This window comes from Leguminivora glycinivorella, chromosome 1, assembly GCF_023078275.1.
Source record: "Leguminivora glycinivorella isolate SPB_JAAS2020 chromosome 1, LegGlyc_1.1, whole genome shotgun sequence".
In the NCBI taxonomy this organism is placed as follows: domain Eukaryota; kingdom Metazoa; phylum Arthropoda; class Insecta; order Lepidoptera; family Tortricidae; genus Leguminivora; species Leguminivora glycinivorella.
The window spans coordinates 33,257,875-33,273,432 of record NC_062971.1 but is presented as its reverse complement, the minus strand read 5'-3'; the positions used below and the strand labels follow the sequence as shown (position 1 = coordinate 33,273,432).

Below are 15,558 nucleotides of genomic sequence, written 5' to 3'. Positions count from 1 at the left end.
CGTCAGGATGTCTGGACCATTTTTGGTTTACATAGTTCTAGACAACACTACTAATTGATATCTTAGTCAATATTTACTACCTATTTGGTACCTGTCAATATATTTTTTTCAAATTTTTTGGCGTACCAGAAAAAAGTTATGATGGAATTTAAAGTTGTGAGCCCAGCCGTGGCGTTGAAGTATGTAGCGCCTGTCAAAAGAATAGAGGCAAATCCGCCTGCCCTCCTGCGCGTCAACTTAAATAGGAATTTATTTTTAGGCACTCGCACATCATCTCTACTGACTAGTGGCATTAATATAGTCGAAATATAAAAGTAATTAGTGTAATTACACTAGTTTTCCATTTTCCTCCTGAGAGAACCTCCTACAGTCTCAATAACGTCTAATGTCATGTCATGTCCCTGAGAGACATCTCCTGGCGGAGAAATTTGTAAATCAGTTTACCCCTGACAGCCGGTCATTTTTGCGACTGTTCAGCAGCTGTAGAGCTGTATGGCAGATTTGGCGGCATTGTGGTTGTAGGTACTGATAGTAGATGATTGATTTGATGTTTGTATTTATTCTTAATTCATAATTGACACTAATCGATGCAAAAAACAAATGTTACCGAAAGCAGTGGTTTATTTATATGATAAACCCCTATAACGGAGCTCGTGGACCATAGACTGGTCCACATCATCAAAATACATCCTATATACCAATATTACCAATGACGCTGTTAATTATAACAGTTTATGCTATTTCCCCCCTAGAATTTGCCCAACTGTTGCCACGTGTTTAGGTCTCTCAGGAGGAAAATGGAAAACTAGTGTAATTACACTAATTACTTTTATATTTCGACTATATTAATGCCACTAGTCAGTAGTAGAGATGATGTGCGAGTGCCTAAAACTAAATTCCTATTTAAGTTGACGCGCGCAGGAGGGCAGGCGGATTTGCCTCTATACTTTTGACAGGCGCTACATACTTCAACGGCACGGCCGGGCTCACAACTTTAAATTCCGTCATAACTTTTTTCTGGTACGCCAAAAAAATTTGAAAAAAATATATTGACAGGTACCAAATAGGTAGTAAATATTGACTAAGATATCAATTAGTAGTGTTGTCTAGAACTATGTAAACCAAAAATGGTCCAGACATCCTGACGTCAGAATGTCTGGCCACTTTATTCGCTCGATTTTTCGATATCAGTGGAGGTACCAAATATATGTACTCAGGTACCAAATAGTATCAAATAGGTACTAAATTTTAGTATGTACTAAACATCAAATATCTGTAGTGGTCCAGGGGTCCTGACGCTCACCAAATGTAAGAAAAAAAAAAATAACGATATGCCGCTGCACCTCTAGTATGACTTTCGTCTAACTTATTGCACGTTTAGCTTTTTAAATATCCTAATTTTTGTAATCAATAAACGGGCTAGGGTTTTAAGATTGATTACAAACTATAATTTATAGTTTTAAGATTTAGATTTAGATATTTTTATTTCATGATAAAAATTACACTATAAATTTGTTACATGCCAAAGTTATGTTTATCTTCTCATCATGATCGTCGAAAATTACATTATAAATTGAAAATAATAAAATGAATATTTTCTCCCAATGAGGTGAATTTACGTAGGTAGGCTGAAACGTATCGAACGTATGAAATTGAAAAAATCGCCGTTTTACAATTGGTCTACATAGCAAATCTTGCGAAATGGACATGAATGCTGTTGAAATATTCATGGTGAATGTAGAAATATACAATAAATATAGGCTCAAAAAATATTTTCGGTAACTTCGATATTTAGGTTTATTTCAACATTTTACTATTCTTTGTCAACGTAATTTTGGGCCACCCTGTAGAATCAAATTTAACAATGATCTGAAAATAATAATCTCAGTTTTTTTTTAATTTACGTCAGCTCTAAGGTTTTGTTAAAGTTTTCCTCCCATAGTTTACGATCACTGATTATCATACTTCCCCGCCGAATATGAGCATTGTACTATATAAATAATCGAAAGTATTTCGCATACATGACAAAAATTATTATAAGGTTCATTTAATAAATAACAATATAATGTAATAACAAAAGATGCGTATTTGAAACCGTTCTGATTATCACTCTCCTTTAAATACTTAAAACATTACAATTATTTACCTAATTAATATAAAATGTACAAAAATGGAATGTGTGTGAATTAGTATTATGATATTTGTTTTAATTGAATTCATTAGTTAAAACTTCATCTTGACCGCCAAATATTTTTTTTGAAACAGATATAAAATCTATTGTTGTTGGTTGGCATCTGCATCACTAAGTTTCTCTACGTTATGTTATGACATAATTTTAGTATGTTGGAGTGACAAGAGCACTGTATTAAATATCTCTCACTATGCTTCTTAACTTTCTTTTCTTTTCAGTATCTGATCTGACATTTTATTTTCGTACTTGATTAAATGCAGTGAAAGTGTTTAAGTAATAATTAATAAATATCCACTCAAGTGCAATAAAACACTTTTCTCGTTATATGTTGTATTGAAATCTTTAATAAAAATTGATATAGTACAGTAACTTTGTCGCCAGAATGTTTGGGGCAGTATGCGCCAAATCTGGTAGACATAATTAAAAAAAAAAAGATCTTTGAAAGGCTCTATCTCGTAAACTGTTGGGTCTACAGAAGCAATTTTGAAATCATATTGTAGCAAATTAGTCTAAAAACATCCTTAAAAGTTTTTTCAATAACTTTTTTTTTTAAATAAATAAATATTATAGGACATTCTTACACAGATTGACTGAGTCCCACAGTAAGCGCAAGAAGGCTTGTGTTGCGGGTACTCAGACAACGATATGTATAATATACAAATACTTTATATCAAATAAACAACAAATATCTGTGCTCATCACACAAATAAATGCCCTTACCGGGATTCGAACCCAGGACCGCGGCTTAGCAGGCAGGGTCACTGCGCGCTAGGCCAGACTGGACGTCAAAGTTGTTTAGGGTTGTAATCGCAAAATTTGAAAAAGAAACGATTTTGTCCCGGTTTTTTCGATTTTTGACAAAGTTGCGTTCGGCGCTCGAGGTCACAAACTTGGATTATTCATTAGGCCAAAATCATAAGCAAGTCTGCAAAAAATCAGAACTACCGGACTTGACACATACTACAGATGTATAAAGTTACTGGATTAATAAGCTTTTGTTGCCCTAAAGTGTATTCGAAAATCATGTACGTGAATCAAGCAGTGCTTGAACAGTTGAAATGTACAAAAAGCGATACAAATACATTAGAGAGTACTGTAATGTTGAAATTAAAATATATAACAAATGATAAAATTAAGTATTTTCTGTGTATACATGTAGTATTGATAGCGTTTAGATTTAATGATGTAATCTGTTGATCTTGTTATGTTGACTGTGAAATTACTAAAACTATATACTCCATTTGAAATACGTAGGCTCGATATCTTTTGAGACGGTCTTTAGGTGTTAAATGGGATCGCTAAAAACCTGGCCAACCCTTTTTCGGTGTGGTATTTAAGAGGCACTTTAGCTTGTGTTTAATGCAGTTTTGCACCGACGCGTGCCAATTTTAAGTGCTCCTAACTCCATAATTAGATAACAAAAGGCAAATATTATAAGCCCTTTTGTTAAGTTTCAAATACATTTGGGCCTCGGGCCTTCGTATTTGAAATAGAGTAGATATATCTATTATGAAGTCGTTAGGCGGGTATCACACTGATACGTAGTCCGCATGACCCATCGGCGTGCGTATGACACTGCGCTTCTCAAGCTTTCTGACTTATGGGAACTTGAGGCCTGGTTGGCAACGAATCCCTCTAATTAGCGTACGCAATAGATTTTCAAACTGCGGGACCGTAGACCATAATTATTAGATTTAGTCCGGTAGTAATAATTCGTCCTTGCCTTTAAAGCTTTGCGGAAATCGCACCAATGTGATAGCTGCCAGAAGGCATTTCCATTTAGGACAATACGGAAGTATTATCTGAGTGAGTTGTCCACCGATTATATGAGTTTTACATTTATTTAATGTTTATTTAGACTATTTTAAACATAGGGAAGTAAGTTAGTATACAGAGTGTTTTACATAAAGTTCCACTACGGCAACTGCAGCAATTGCCACCCTCAATATCAATAGAAATTCTTTGTTTTTGACTAGTGAAGTTATTTTTATATGAAGTTTAATTTGATGCTATAGATATAGGAAATGGCGTGTCATACTACGACATTTTTGTACTATTAGTGTAGTTTTTAATGCTATGGATACTTATACCTAAATATTCCATTTTACTTCAAGATGGGATCGGGACAAACAAAACCGAGATTGAATTATATTTTCTTCTTATCCCGGTGGTTGTCTTACCCCTCTTCACCTTATTGTCTGTGATTATTTTGATGCTTTTAATAATGAAACATCGAGGACATACCCAATAGAGTGGTAATATGGGGCTGTCCGTCTGCGCAACGGATATGTGATTTGTCACTTATAAATGTTAGCGCACGCTCTCACTAAAACAGTACAAAACCAGTATTGGATCCGTGCGTACGTCTCTGCGAATCACGAAATAAATTATAGTTTGTTTTACTATTATTATAATGGCGTGCTGTTCTATTCAGTTTCGTAGAAAAAACAGCAAAACATCTGACTTTAAAACATAAGGAATAACTTTTCATCGGTAAGTTACGATTTTAAATTATAAACTACTTTATATTAAATTTTGTCCGGAGGCCAAGTTAAACTGGACAACAAAAGTGAAAGGTGATGACGCAGGCTAGACGTATGTCGTTATCTCTTGCTTCCACGTAACTCAATTCACATCACACCATCTCTTTCCAGTCTGCACTAGTGTTGTACATGCTTAATTTATAGCATCAAGTGGTGTATCGATATTTAAGTAATGAGTAAGGAATATTATTGTGTGTACCTGCTACATAATGATCACACTCTATTTAAATGAACAAACGAGAAAGTTATCTTGCACTAATGTTTGCATTAATGGTTTATGTCGAATATTTGTATATTATCGATTATGTTAAGCTTCATTGATTATATTAATGTATTAGGTACCTAATTCTTAGGTGTAATTAGATATGTTGTGGGTATATTTAGGTGACACGATTTCGTAAAATCTTTATCTGATATATGTATTAATTTAAATATTACGTTCAAGTAATTTGTAAAATAATAAATTGCTATTTAAATCGAAATAAAAAACACAACTTGAGAAACTCGAAGATACATAATTAGGGATTGGAAAATTTCATAACTTTTACTTAAAATAATTATAATCTGATTATTATACCATTTTTACTTCCAAGAAAATATAGTTTTCCCTTTTTGTATACCGTGTTTTATACTAATCTATTACATACTACTATATATTATTATATAGTAGTATGTAATAGATTTCTGCTCCACCGTGTGTGCATGCAATGTTACGGACTTTTGGGGCTTGCACACACGGTGGTGCATAAAGCGCGTAAGGGGTTAAAATATCTTTATCGATAAACCTTACTTACGCACTACCTCATCCCTAGCACTTATTACTTGACCTTGTATCAGCCAATGGGAGCGCAGTGAGAGGGGATATGAGTAGCCGCGAGTTGGCGGAATCGTTCTCGAACAAATTAAATAACATTTCTGCTCTATTAGGGTATGTACTCGATGTAATGAAATTATTGATTTAGCATTTTGTACTTAAACGTAACATTCATGTTGTCTGTGATAAAACACTCTGTATTGTATACAGAAACACTTTTGGGTTTACAAAACCCCTGCAATATATGTATGTTTGTAACGAAGACTTGATGAAACTTTGAACAAATATACACATTTTATTTTACAGGGAAGATAATTCATGAATCATAATTATATTAATAGTTATTTGTTATACAAGGGGGCAAAGTTGTATTTTAACGCCGAGTGTGGAATTGACAAACGAGCAAGTGAAAGGATTCTATAGTTGAACCACGAGCGAAGCGAGGGGTTCGAGAATAGAATCCTGAACTTGCGAGTTTTTTAACACACGAGAAGTAAAATACATTTGCACCCGAGTGTAACACAAAACTTTTCCCCTCACTATAGCGAGGAAACTACAACGCAAGAAAATGCGTTTATCACTGCTTCCAGTAGTTCCACGGGTGGTAAATCATCTTAATTACTAGATTCAACTACTTTTGTCAATTTTAAAGCAGTTAATTTGACTTTATTCAAGGTCAAATTACTTTACCCACTAGTGGATAAAATGCGTTTTTACCCGCTGGTATTAAAGGACAAAACACGTGTTTCCGAGCTAGTGAGGGGAAAAATAAATATCTCGTCACATCACATCACACATTTTCATCACATGGCTATCTTGGTTTGACAATAGTAGATTGTGTCATATGGGAGCAAAATTATAATTATTTTTACTTGAGGTATTGAAGTGTTAGTTCCCAAGGTGGAAATTTTTTCCAACTTTCATCCAAACTTCTAAATTTGTAATGTGGATATAGGCCCAATCCTGCGAATGATTTAGGATAGGATCTACCGCGAAAATGACAATTTCGTTTTCTAACTCTCAGTCAATTTTCGTGGTAGACCCGTAGGAAAAGTATCGCAAAATCATCTTGAAGTGGGCTTCGGTGTGTAATATTCTGTTAATAGGACGGTATATTTATGTACCTTGTATTTGTATAGTGTATCGTGGAGTAACTAGTTCTCGTCGAGTTAACGTTAAGACTGCATCACGTGTTTTCTTGAAACCAGTGATTAAAAGTATCATAACTAAAAACTGTATGTATATTTTGTGTCGCACTTTTTTAAAAGGGCTCGTTTACATTTTAAATTTGTTTCGTATTTCATTTCATGTGTTACTATTTCATTGAATAATCTATATGTATAGAAATAAGTGTTTTATATTGATGTTATTTTACCTACCGCTGTTGAGACTCACAAGAAATTAGTCGCCGCAAAAATGAGAGCATTATTTCGATTTCATTGGAGTGGACTTTAGCTGAAAGGCTAGCACAGTATTATTTATTGTTGAATCTATCCTTCTCAGCACATAGTGTCCCCTGTTGTCCAAATCTGATGTCTATGGATTAACCATTTATCTATGGCCTCGATAGTACACCTTTTTCCAATGGTTTTAATCGTTTGTGATAATAATTAATTAATTAGGTAATATTTAGAGAACAAAAATAAATATAAACAATCATGAAAAAAGAAGTACCTAATCACTTGCACTCAGTAGTACATTAGGGCTATTGTTACATTTTAGTATTATTATTTTTTCCTGAAATGACGATAATGTTATGCATAAAAGAATTAAATTTGATGTTTACTATAAATTATTGTAATGTTTAGTATTCATATTTTAATGATTCCTCCCAAATGCGTGTAGGTACCGAGGCAAATAATGCATATAATTTATATATTTGTGCCAGTTGAAAGTTGAATTAAAAATTCTGTGTATTTTAAGTTTGCAGTGTGACTGCATTTTTACGAAGTAATTGTGATTTTATCTGCATTTATAGATATAAATGTGTTAATACTTCTTTATTAATTCTAGCGTTTTGTTGCCGCTATCTTTAGACAGTAGTGTGTAATTAGAAATGAGCTAGATCGTCATAATAAACTGTATTTTGCAAGTACATTACTGTGTTTTATTTTTAATTTATAACTAGCCACTAGCCTGACCAGCACGGGAAGCATGGTCGCGCGATAGACGATAAAATATCAAGCCGTCCCTATCGCACTTACAAATAGTGCGATAGGGACGGCCTGCTATTTTATCGTCTATCGCGCGTCCATGCTTCCCGTGCAGAAACATGTATATGACTACGGCTGATAGTCCACTATCATATGTTTATCATAGAAATATGATCATAGGTTTGTATACCTCTCTTTTTCTCCAATGTGAAGAAAAAGGAGGGCATGATGCCTATGATCATACTTCTATGATAAACATATGATAGTGGACTATCGGCCTACGCGACATATTGCGGAATTTCATTAGAACTATTTTCTTCATACTATTTTGAACTGTCACCGCATAATTTAGCATTTTGGTTATATAATGAAACGTTTTTATTTTATGCTTGTATGAGAGATCATATCAATTCAATTATGCGACCGAGTATGTTAAAGGGGTATAATATGCAGCCTTTTGTCTAAAATAATAATCAACGTTTTTACTTCAAGAAAGGTAACTAACTTCCAAGGAACAAATTAGCTTTACTCAAATGTCATAATATGACCTGTAGTGACTACTAATATGATGAAATAACTAACTTCCAAAGAACAAATTAGCTTTACCCAAATGTCATATGACCTGAAGTGACTAATATTATGATAAAATAATTGTAAACATTTATTTGTATTCTCCATTTAAGCGATTCTAATTAAATTTGTTTTTGGGATAAATTTAAATATGTAATTCAATTGGCAAATATGGGACATAATAAAACTGCGTTGGTTATAAATCAATGACACCAATTATATATTTACTCGTTAGAAACAAATCAAATATTCAACAAGGGAGTAAAATCATAAACATGGTTACTATTAGGTTACGTATAATGAAATAGTAAAATATGCTTATTTTTAATTACAATTTCATTAGTCAGTTTCATCAATTTATTTAGGTAGTTTTCATTAATTAATTTTCATAGTTAAATACGGGTAATTATTATTAAATAATCAGACATAAACAGGGTTGTAGAGTTGTTTATAACGAAACACTAAAACATTAACTTTTTAATTACATTTTCATTAATCCATTTCATAAATTAATTCAGACAATTTTCATTGAATAAATTTATAAATTAATTCAGGTATTTATTAAATAATCAGATTAAGGTACTTCAAATAATTTCATAAACTAATTCAGACAATTATTATTATTATATAATCAGATTAAGGTACTTATCTCTGTTCGTGGCGCTGGTAGAACTAAAAGTGACTGCTCGCCGACGAGCAGTCCCTTTTATAACCAGTCCAGGTAAACTTGCCAGACCGACCCGGTTTCTTTGTCTACCGACATTATTGCCATAAATTTAAATGTTTGAGAGAAACGTACCTTAAAATGTTACAATTATTAAACATTATAATGGCAAATCCAACACATACATCAGAATAACAGCGCCCTCTTGATAATAGTATTTCTGGTCAGGGTGCGTAGCCGAATGGCACAAACGCTCACGAAACGAAATGCTAGTAGATATCTATCTCTATCGCTCTTGCGTATTTGTGCGACAGAGCCAGACTAGCTTTCGCGGCGTTTCGTTTTCGTTTCGCGTCGGAGAAATGCCATTCGGCTATGGGGCCTAGCTTTAACTGGGTTCGAAGGTGATTCGAAGTGTCTAATTTTATCGAATAAGCCAGCTTGGAATAAGCCAATTACGAGTTTAGCACGGGAAGCATGGTCGCGCGATAGACGATAAAATATCAGGCCATCCCTATCGCACTTACAAATAGTGCGATAGGGACGGCCTGCTATTTTATCGTCTAATGGCCGCTGTACACACATGGCCAACAGTTCCACCAACCCCCTTGGCCATGTGTGTAGAGGGCTACTTGGCCGTAAGTTGGCAGTTGGCGCTTGCGCTTGCCGGCCAACCGATTCGTGTCGGTTTTTTGTCCACACATCAAAGGATCTTGGCGCCAATGGCCAACTGCGTTTACACGTTGGCGCTTCATTCAGTTGGTCGTCAGCCGTCAGAGAGGACAGTAGTGATATATTTACGAAAATAATAAGTTTATCTATGCCAATAATAGTGTAGATTTTAGGAAATAAAATAACCTTTCAAATGTTTAATGTATTTCCTAAAAAAGATAAATGTTCTTATCAGAATATTCAAAAAATTGTTAATAACTTAATATTGCAAATAATTTAATTTTACTACGGGGTTATTATTTTTTAATATTTTTTTTCTGACAACGTCTATGACCAAGAATTTCCTAGATTTTTTCATTCCACGTCCATCTTTCATGAAGAGCCAATGCCAAGTGATTGGTTCGCCAATGTGTAAACAGCGGCTCTTATCTTGGCCAAGGGGTTTCACAAAGGGCTGGTGGAACCGTTGGCCATGTGTGTACAGGGGCCATATCGCGCGACCATGCTTCCCGTGCAGGTCTTGTCGCAGCATCAAATGACCCCTTTACAATTTACAGGACCCAACGGACACAAATAGTGACTGCTATCATAGACGGTCATACATTATAATCACATCTTGGCGCTAAAAAATAGCGCGAAATTCAAATTTTCTACGGCAATTTAGAGTATGTGCCCACGGGCGACTTGGGATGTGTTTCAAAAAATTGGTTGTCTGTAAAGTCGGTTTACGGACGGTAGTTTAACGTGATAACGTCAAACATTACAGTAGTATAGACAGGGGCGGTCAGAGTATAGCAAAAGGGGCCCGATTCTGGGACTTTTTTCACGTTTTTTTATTTATTTATTAAAAATACACAAAAGTTAACAGTATTTCACCAAAGCACTTATGTGGTAATATAATTATGTACATGTTAAATTGACATAAATAAAAGCAAACACACTTAAAAGTTAAACTATGGTTATTACATTAATCACCTAAGGAGTGTAGAGTCTATGAACCTTAAGAGTTTTCTGTAAAACACACCAACACTATCAGCAAATATGTCAATATCGTCTGTCTCCAACATGATGCGGTTAAGAGCAGCTCGGGCTCGAGCGGTGCGCCGGCCGCCGCGAACAGGCGCCGCCGCCGCCGCGCCGGCACCGCGCCCGGCATGCCAACCACCACATTCGCTCTTGGCACTTGCAGCCCCATTCTCTCAAGCACGGATGCGTCATCTACTCTATGGTGAAACAGTTGGCGGTAATGCATAATATGCAGCAGTTTCCGTCTGGTTTCTAGAGTTTGAAGACCAACCATTCCTGTTACGAATAGAGATGGATACATATATGGGTAATATCCGTACAGTCGTTTGTAAATGTGCCTACAGAACTTCCTCTGCACTCTTTCTAGCATAGTGTTTTGTTCTTATTAGAAAGAATGCATTAAAATAAGCATCTTTTATAAATTAAAGTTTTTTTTAAAACCTACTAATTTAGGAGTTAGAGTGGTGCAAAGTTGCAAAATTTTCCCGTAGCATTACTAAGGCGCCAGAGACAGAAAGCGATATCGACGGAGCCCCGCTTATTACAGAAACTGCACAGAATAGGAGCCTTCGGCCGTTTGAAGATACCTAACGAACCTAACCTATACCTATATAAAAGTCGTCATTTTGTATCCTAGACCGTTTGCGAGACACGCGTTAATTTTATTAAAGTGCTAGTGCCATTTACTAATCTTAGAACCCTAATATCTCAGTAAATATTAATGGAGAAGAAAAAGTTTATATAACAAAACATCCTTATTTAAACGTGTTCTATATGATTTATCAATATTAACATAGGTTATATTGGTAAAAAAATCATCGTAAATTTATTAAGTCTCTGGCGCCTTAGTAAATACTATGGGAAAATTCGCAACTTCGTACTGCTCTAACTCCTAAATAAGTAGGTTTTTCAAACAACTTCATTCTATAAAAGATGCTTATTTTAATGCAATCTTTCATGTTTTTAAATTACAAACACTCAAAAATAATAAACACGGGCGCGCCATCTGTCGCAGCTGTGGTGCTTTACTCAGGCCACACGCTACAACCATACCGAGCGCATCGATCAGCCGCTTAGTTCCAACGCGCGCCAATAGATGGCGCTTAAGCTATATTGGGAAACGGGACAATGACGTCATCTTTTTCGTGCATGCTGCCCGTAGTAACGAGTTATTAGACGTTATCACGTCAAAAATTTTCACATTATCCGATCCGAGATCGGATGTCGGAAGGAATTCAATGGAAAAAATCCAAGATGGCGCCTGTAATGTATAGGATATCGGTCCGATATCGGATCGGATAATGTGAAAACGCACTTAAACCTTCGCCCATACATTTTCAAGTGATTTTCAATCAATTTTCTAGTGTACATTTTTCTGCCACTTTTTTAGGGTTCCGTAGCCAAAATGGCAAAAACGGAACCCTTATAGTTTCGTCATGTCCGTCTGTCCGTCTGTCCGTCTGTCCGTCTGTCCGTCTGTCACAGCCGATTTACTCGGAAACTATAAGTACTACAGTGATGAAATTTGATGGGAATATGTGTTGTATGAACCGCTACAAAATTATGACACTAAATAGTAAAAAAAAGATTGGGGGTGGGGCCCCCCATACATGTAACTGAGGGATGAAAATTTTTTTTCGATGTACATACCCGTGTGGGGTATCAATGGAAAGGTCTTTTAAAATGATATAAAGTTTTCTAAAAAACATTTTTCTTAAAGTGAACGGTTTTTGAGATATCAGCTCTCAAAGTCGTAAAAAGTATGTCCCCCCCCCTCTATTTTTATAACTACGGGGTATAAAATTCTAAAAAAAATAGAGGTGATGCATGCTAATTAACTCTTTCAACGATTTTTGGTTTGATCAAAGTATCTCTTATAGTTTTTGAGATAGGTTGATTTAACTGTAATTTTGGTTAAGTTATTGGTTTATTATATTTGCTGCTACGGAACCCTTTGTGCGCGAGCCCGACTCGCACTTGGCCGGTTTTTTTAGTGACAAGATTTGCTTGGCTGTATTTACCAAGTCTTTACGCTCGTGGATAGATTCTACATTATTCTATTTGTTTTGTTTACAAATACACGCTTTTAATCTAGAGCAAATATGCTTATTCCTTTATTTTTCGGATCTTATCACTAGTTGATCCTGTAGTTTGTTAGAAATAAACGCTAGGATTGCGCTAGGATCACACACCAAAGTAACCAAAGCGCAATTTGGACATGGATCTTAAAAAAAAACTCCTGTCACGTCATCTAACTGTCAAATTTAAGTTCAAGTTTTCGGTGAAGGTGAAAGCTGCGTTTGCGTCTGTTTTTGTGAACGAAATAATTACTTTAAACTTATATGTTATATGAGACTGTTTAATTGAAATATTTATTTAAAAACAGGTACCCATACTTTAAAAATATACGCATGCTAAAATCGTTTACTATGCATGCTTTGCGTAAACAACTCGCTGTTCAATTGGGAACAGACGAGATGAAACGCTGTGATCTTTGGTAAGACGCAATATAATTATCGAAAAGATTCTTTGTAATTACTGTGTGTTCATTGTTCTTAATTCGAACAGTGGTAAAGCGGATGGAAGCGCGATATTCGCTTGCGGTCATCCGGGTTGTAGTGACTGCGTGGCTGCTGGCGAGTGCAAGGATTGTGCACCCTTGATGGAACCAAGTTCCGATGTCCCTTTATTGGATGACCCTCACTCTGAAGCAGCTAAAGCTTCTCTTCAGGATACTTTACAAATAGAAGGTAGGTTTGGTGTAAAATATAATTTAATTTAGATTTTATTTTTGTTTATTCACATGTTAATAAATTATTTTATTTTATTTTTAGAGTACCAGAGGCAGAGGGTATCCGAAAAACTAAGGGTGGAGAAAGAATTGTTCCCAGAATGCATACAAGCTCCTGTTAAGTACTACAATAAGAGGAAAAGCTTGAATGTGTCTAGGAAGGACAAAGAAAATAGACACACCATATTTCCCGGAGAAGAGATATCAGGATCAAGAGAGTTTACAATGAATAAGTCAAGATCATATGTTCAGGAATGGTTGAGCAAACAATCAAACACTTCTTTTGGACCACAGCCACGCTCACCCTTCTCAGACCTTAAAGTAAATACTCACCACAACCAGCCACACTCTACCCCAGTGAAAGATGTACAAAAAGAAAATATTCCAAGGTTAGGAACAAGGCAGTCAAATGCAGGCAGTCAAATGCAGCAAGGCAGGAAAAGACCAAGGCTAAGACAGACATCTGCAACACCACAGACAAGTCTAGATAACTTCTTGAAACCTGTAGAAAAAGCTGAGTCTAAGAAATCTTGGGGTGCTAAGAGGTTAAAGCAAGAATTTGGAGAACCCAAACATGTGGAATCTAAAGGGTATGGTAAACATCAACATAACGATAGTGTGATTGAGATTGAAGAATGCTATACTATAGAAGACACACAGGATCAGATTATAGATAAAGATAGAATGGCTCTCTTAGAAGTGCAGAAAGCCAGTCGCAAGGTATCTGTGGAAATAATAGAAGATTCGGAAGAAAATACTCTACAGTCACAAAAAACATCTCATGTGCCATTTTTGAAAAAGAGATATCTTTTTGAAAACTGTACAGAATGTATTCATGCTAGCATGAACACTTCAACTGATAATGAACAAAGTTCATACAAGAGTTCTCCAAGGAAATCTAACGATGTCTCAATAACCGTAGAGAATAAAAGTTTCATAGCTACTATAAGTATAGTTGATTGTAACCCTGGTAAAAAACAGTCAACTGCAGTTCAAACAGTGGAAGAGCCGTTCTTAGGCTTTGAAAAGCCATCACAAGAGGCTTCTTCATCACTCCTTGCTAAGATGAAAGAATATATTGAAACTGCAGACTTAATAAAAGGTGATATGCCAGAGACTGATTCTCAAAAGACTTCTTGTACGGATATATTATTGGAGGAGCAAGTGAATAAGGCTGATGAAAACATCCAGGAGGATAATATGTCTAGATTTGGGCATAGCAGCGAACAGTAAGTTAATTTAATACCTCCTTTTCTCTTGTAAATTCTGAAGTTGGAATCTGTCCTATACTTAATTAGTTTAGTTAATAAAATGTATAATTAGCAGGCTTTTTATGAAAAACAGTGTGCATGAAGATCATTGGTAGAATTTTAGTTTTAACTTAAATATTTGCCTGTTGAAATTTTTATGACATTAAAGAGCTCATCAATGATAATGGAAGAGCAATTGAAACGGGATTCTTATAGAAAAAATAAAAGAAAGTTTGATGTTGTGATCAAATAAAACACTTTTATATTCTTTTATTGATAGTTGATTTAAGTCAGATCGATTATGAATTGTGTGTTTGCATAATGCATTCAAGATGGGTTCATCAAATTATTAATCAATTTATTATTAATCTAACTTAGTTTTTGTAACTGGATATTACAATGTCCTTATATCCTCAATTATATATTTGATTTTACATATTAAATCTTTTATTCCATTTCAGAGATTATGGTGTCCTAAATCCATTAGATGGGGCTGGACTCCAGAACAAAAAGCCCAGACGAGGCCGCGGAGCCACGCCGGACAGCAACAACTCCTCTGACAAAGAGAACTGTGATCCCAATCGGAAAAAGAGACAGGCTAAAAAGAAGAAAAATAAAAAATAATCCTTAAATAAAGCCAAGCCATATGAATGTTTTAAGTATATATTAGAAATTAAAGCATTTTATTTTATATTTTTATACATTTTTGGTTTTTATTTTTAGCCTCATTGAAGACCTACAACAAAACAAGAATTCAATAATTTCACTTGCCTGTTTTGAAGGCGCATATACTGCAGCTCAAGCAGGGAAAAAATCCTTTGGGATACTTCGAAGGCCTACCAGCGCAACACTCACGGGTGGTGCGCCAGAGAACAGTCTGTCGC

At 35.2% G+C, this 15,558-nt stretch overlaps 1 protein-coding gene across 2 annotated transcripts; it reads left to right on the top strand.

Annotated features, from left to right (window-relative positions):
- The first annotated feature begins 12,910 nt into the window (after positions 1-12,910).
- Positions 12,911-15,375, top strand: LOC125226273. 2 transcript variants are annotated; one of them, XM_048130212.1, is made up of 4 exons: positions 12,911-13,019; positions 13,202-13,383; positions 13,468-14,653; positions 15,136-15,375. In XM_048130212.1, the coding sequence occupies exons 2-4, from the start codon at positions 13,296-13,298 to the stop codon at positions 15,296-15,298; spliced, it is 1,437 nt and encodes a 478-aa protein (XP_047986169.1). In that variant the 5' UTR covers positions 12,911-13,019; positions 13,202-13,295; the 3' UTR covers positions 15,299-15,375. The 2 variants fall into 2 exon arrangements, with proteins under 2 accessions (XP_047986169.1, XP_047986160.1); XM_048130203.1 differs by having other exon boundaries at positions 12,923-13,130.
- Positions 15,376-15,558: the final 183 nt, after the last annotated feature.

What these genes read in the sequence shown, in the direction of transcription:
- LOC125226273 (XM_048130203.1), top strand. Translation starts at nt 13,045, where the DNA reads ATGCTAAAATCGTTTACTATGCATGCTTTGCGTAAACAACTCGCTGTT. An exon ending in GGATACTTTACAAATAGAAG is followed by an intron (nt 13,384 to 13,467) that starts GTAGGTTTGGTG and finishes TTTTATTTTTAG; the next exon opens with AGTACCAGAGGCAGAGGGTA. An exon ending in TTTGGGCATAGCAGCGAACA is followed by an intron (nt 14,654 to 15,135) that starts GTAAGTTAATTT and finishes ATTCCATTTCAG; the next exon opens with AGATTATGGTGTCCTAAATC.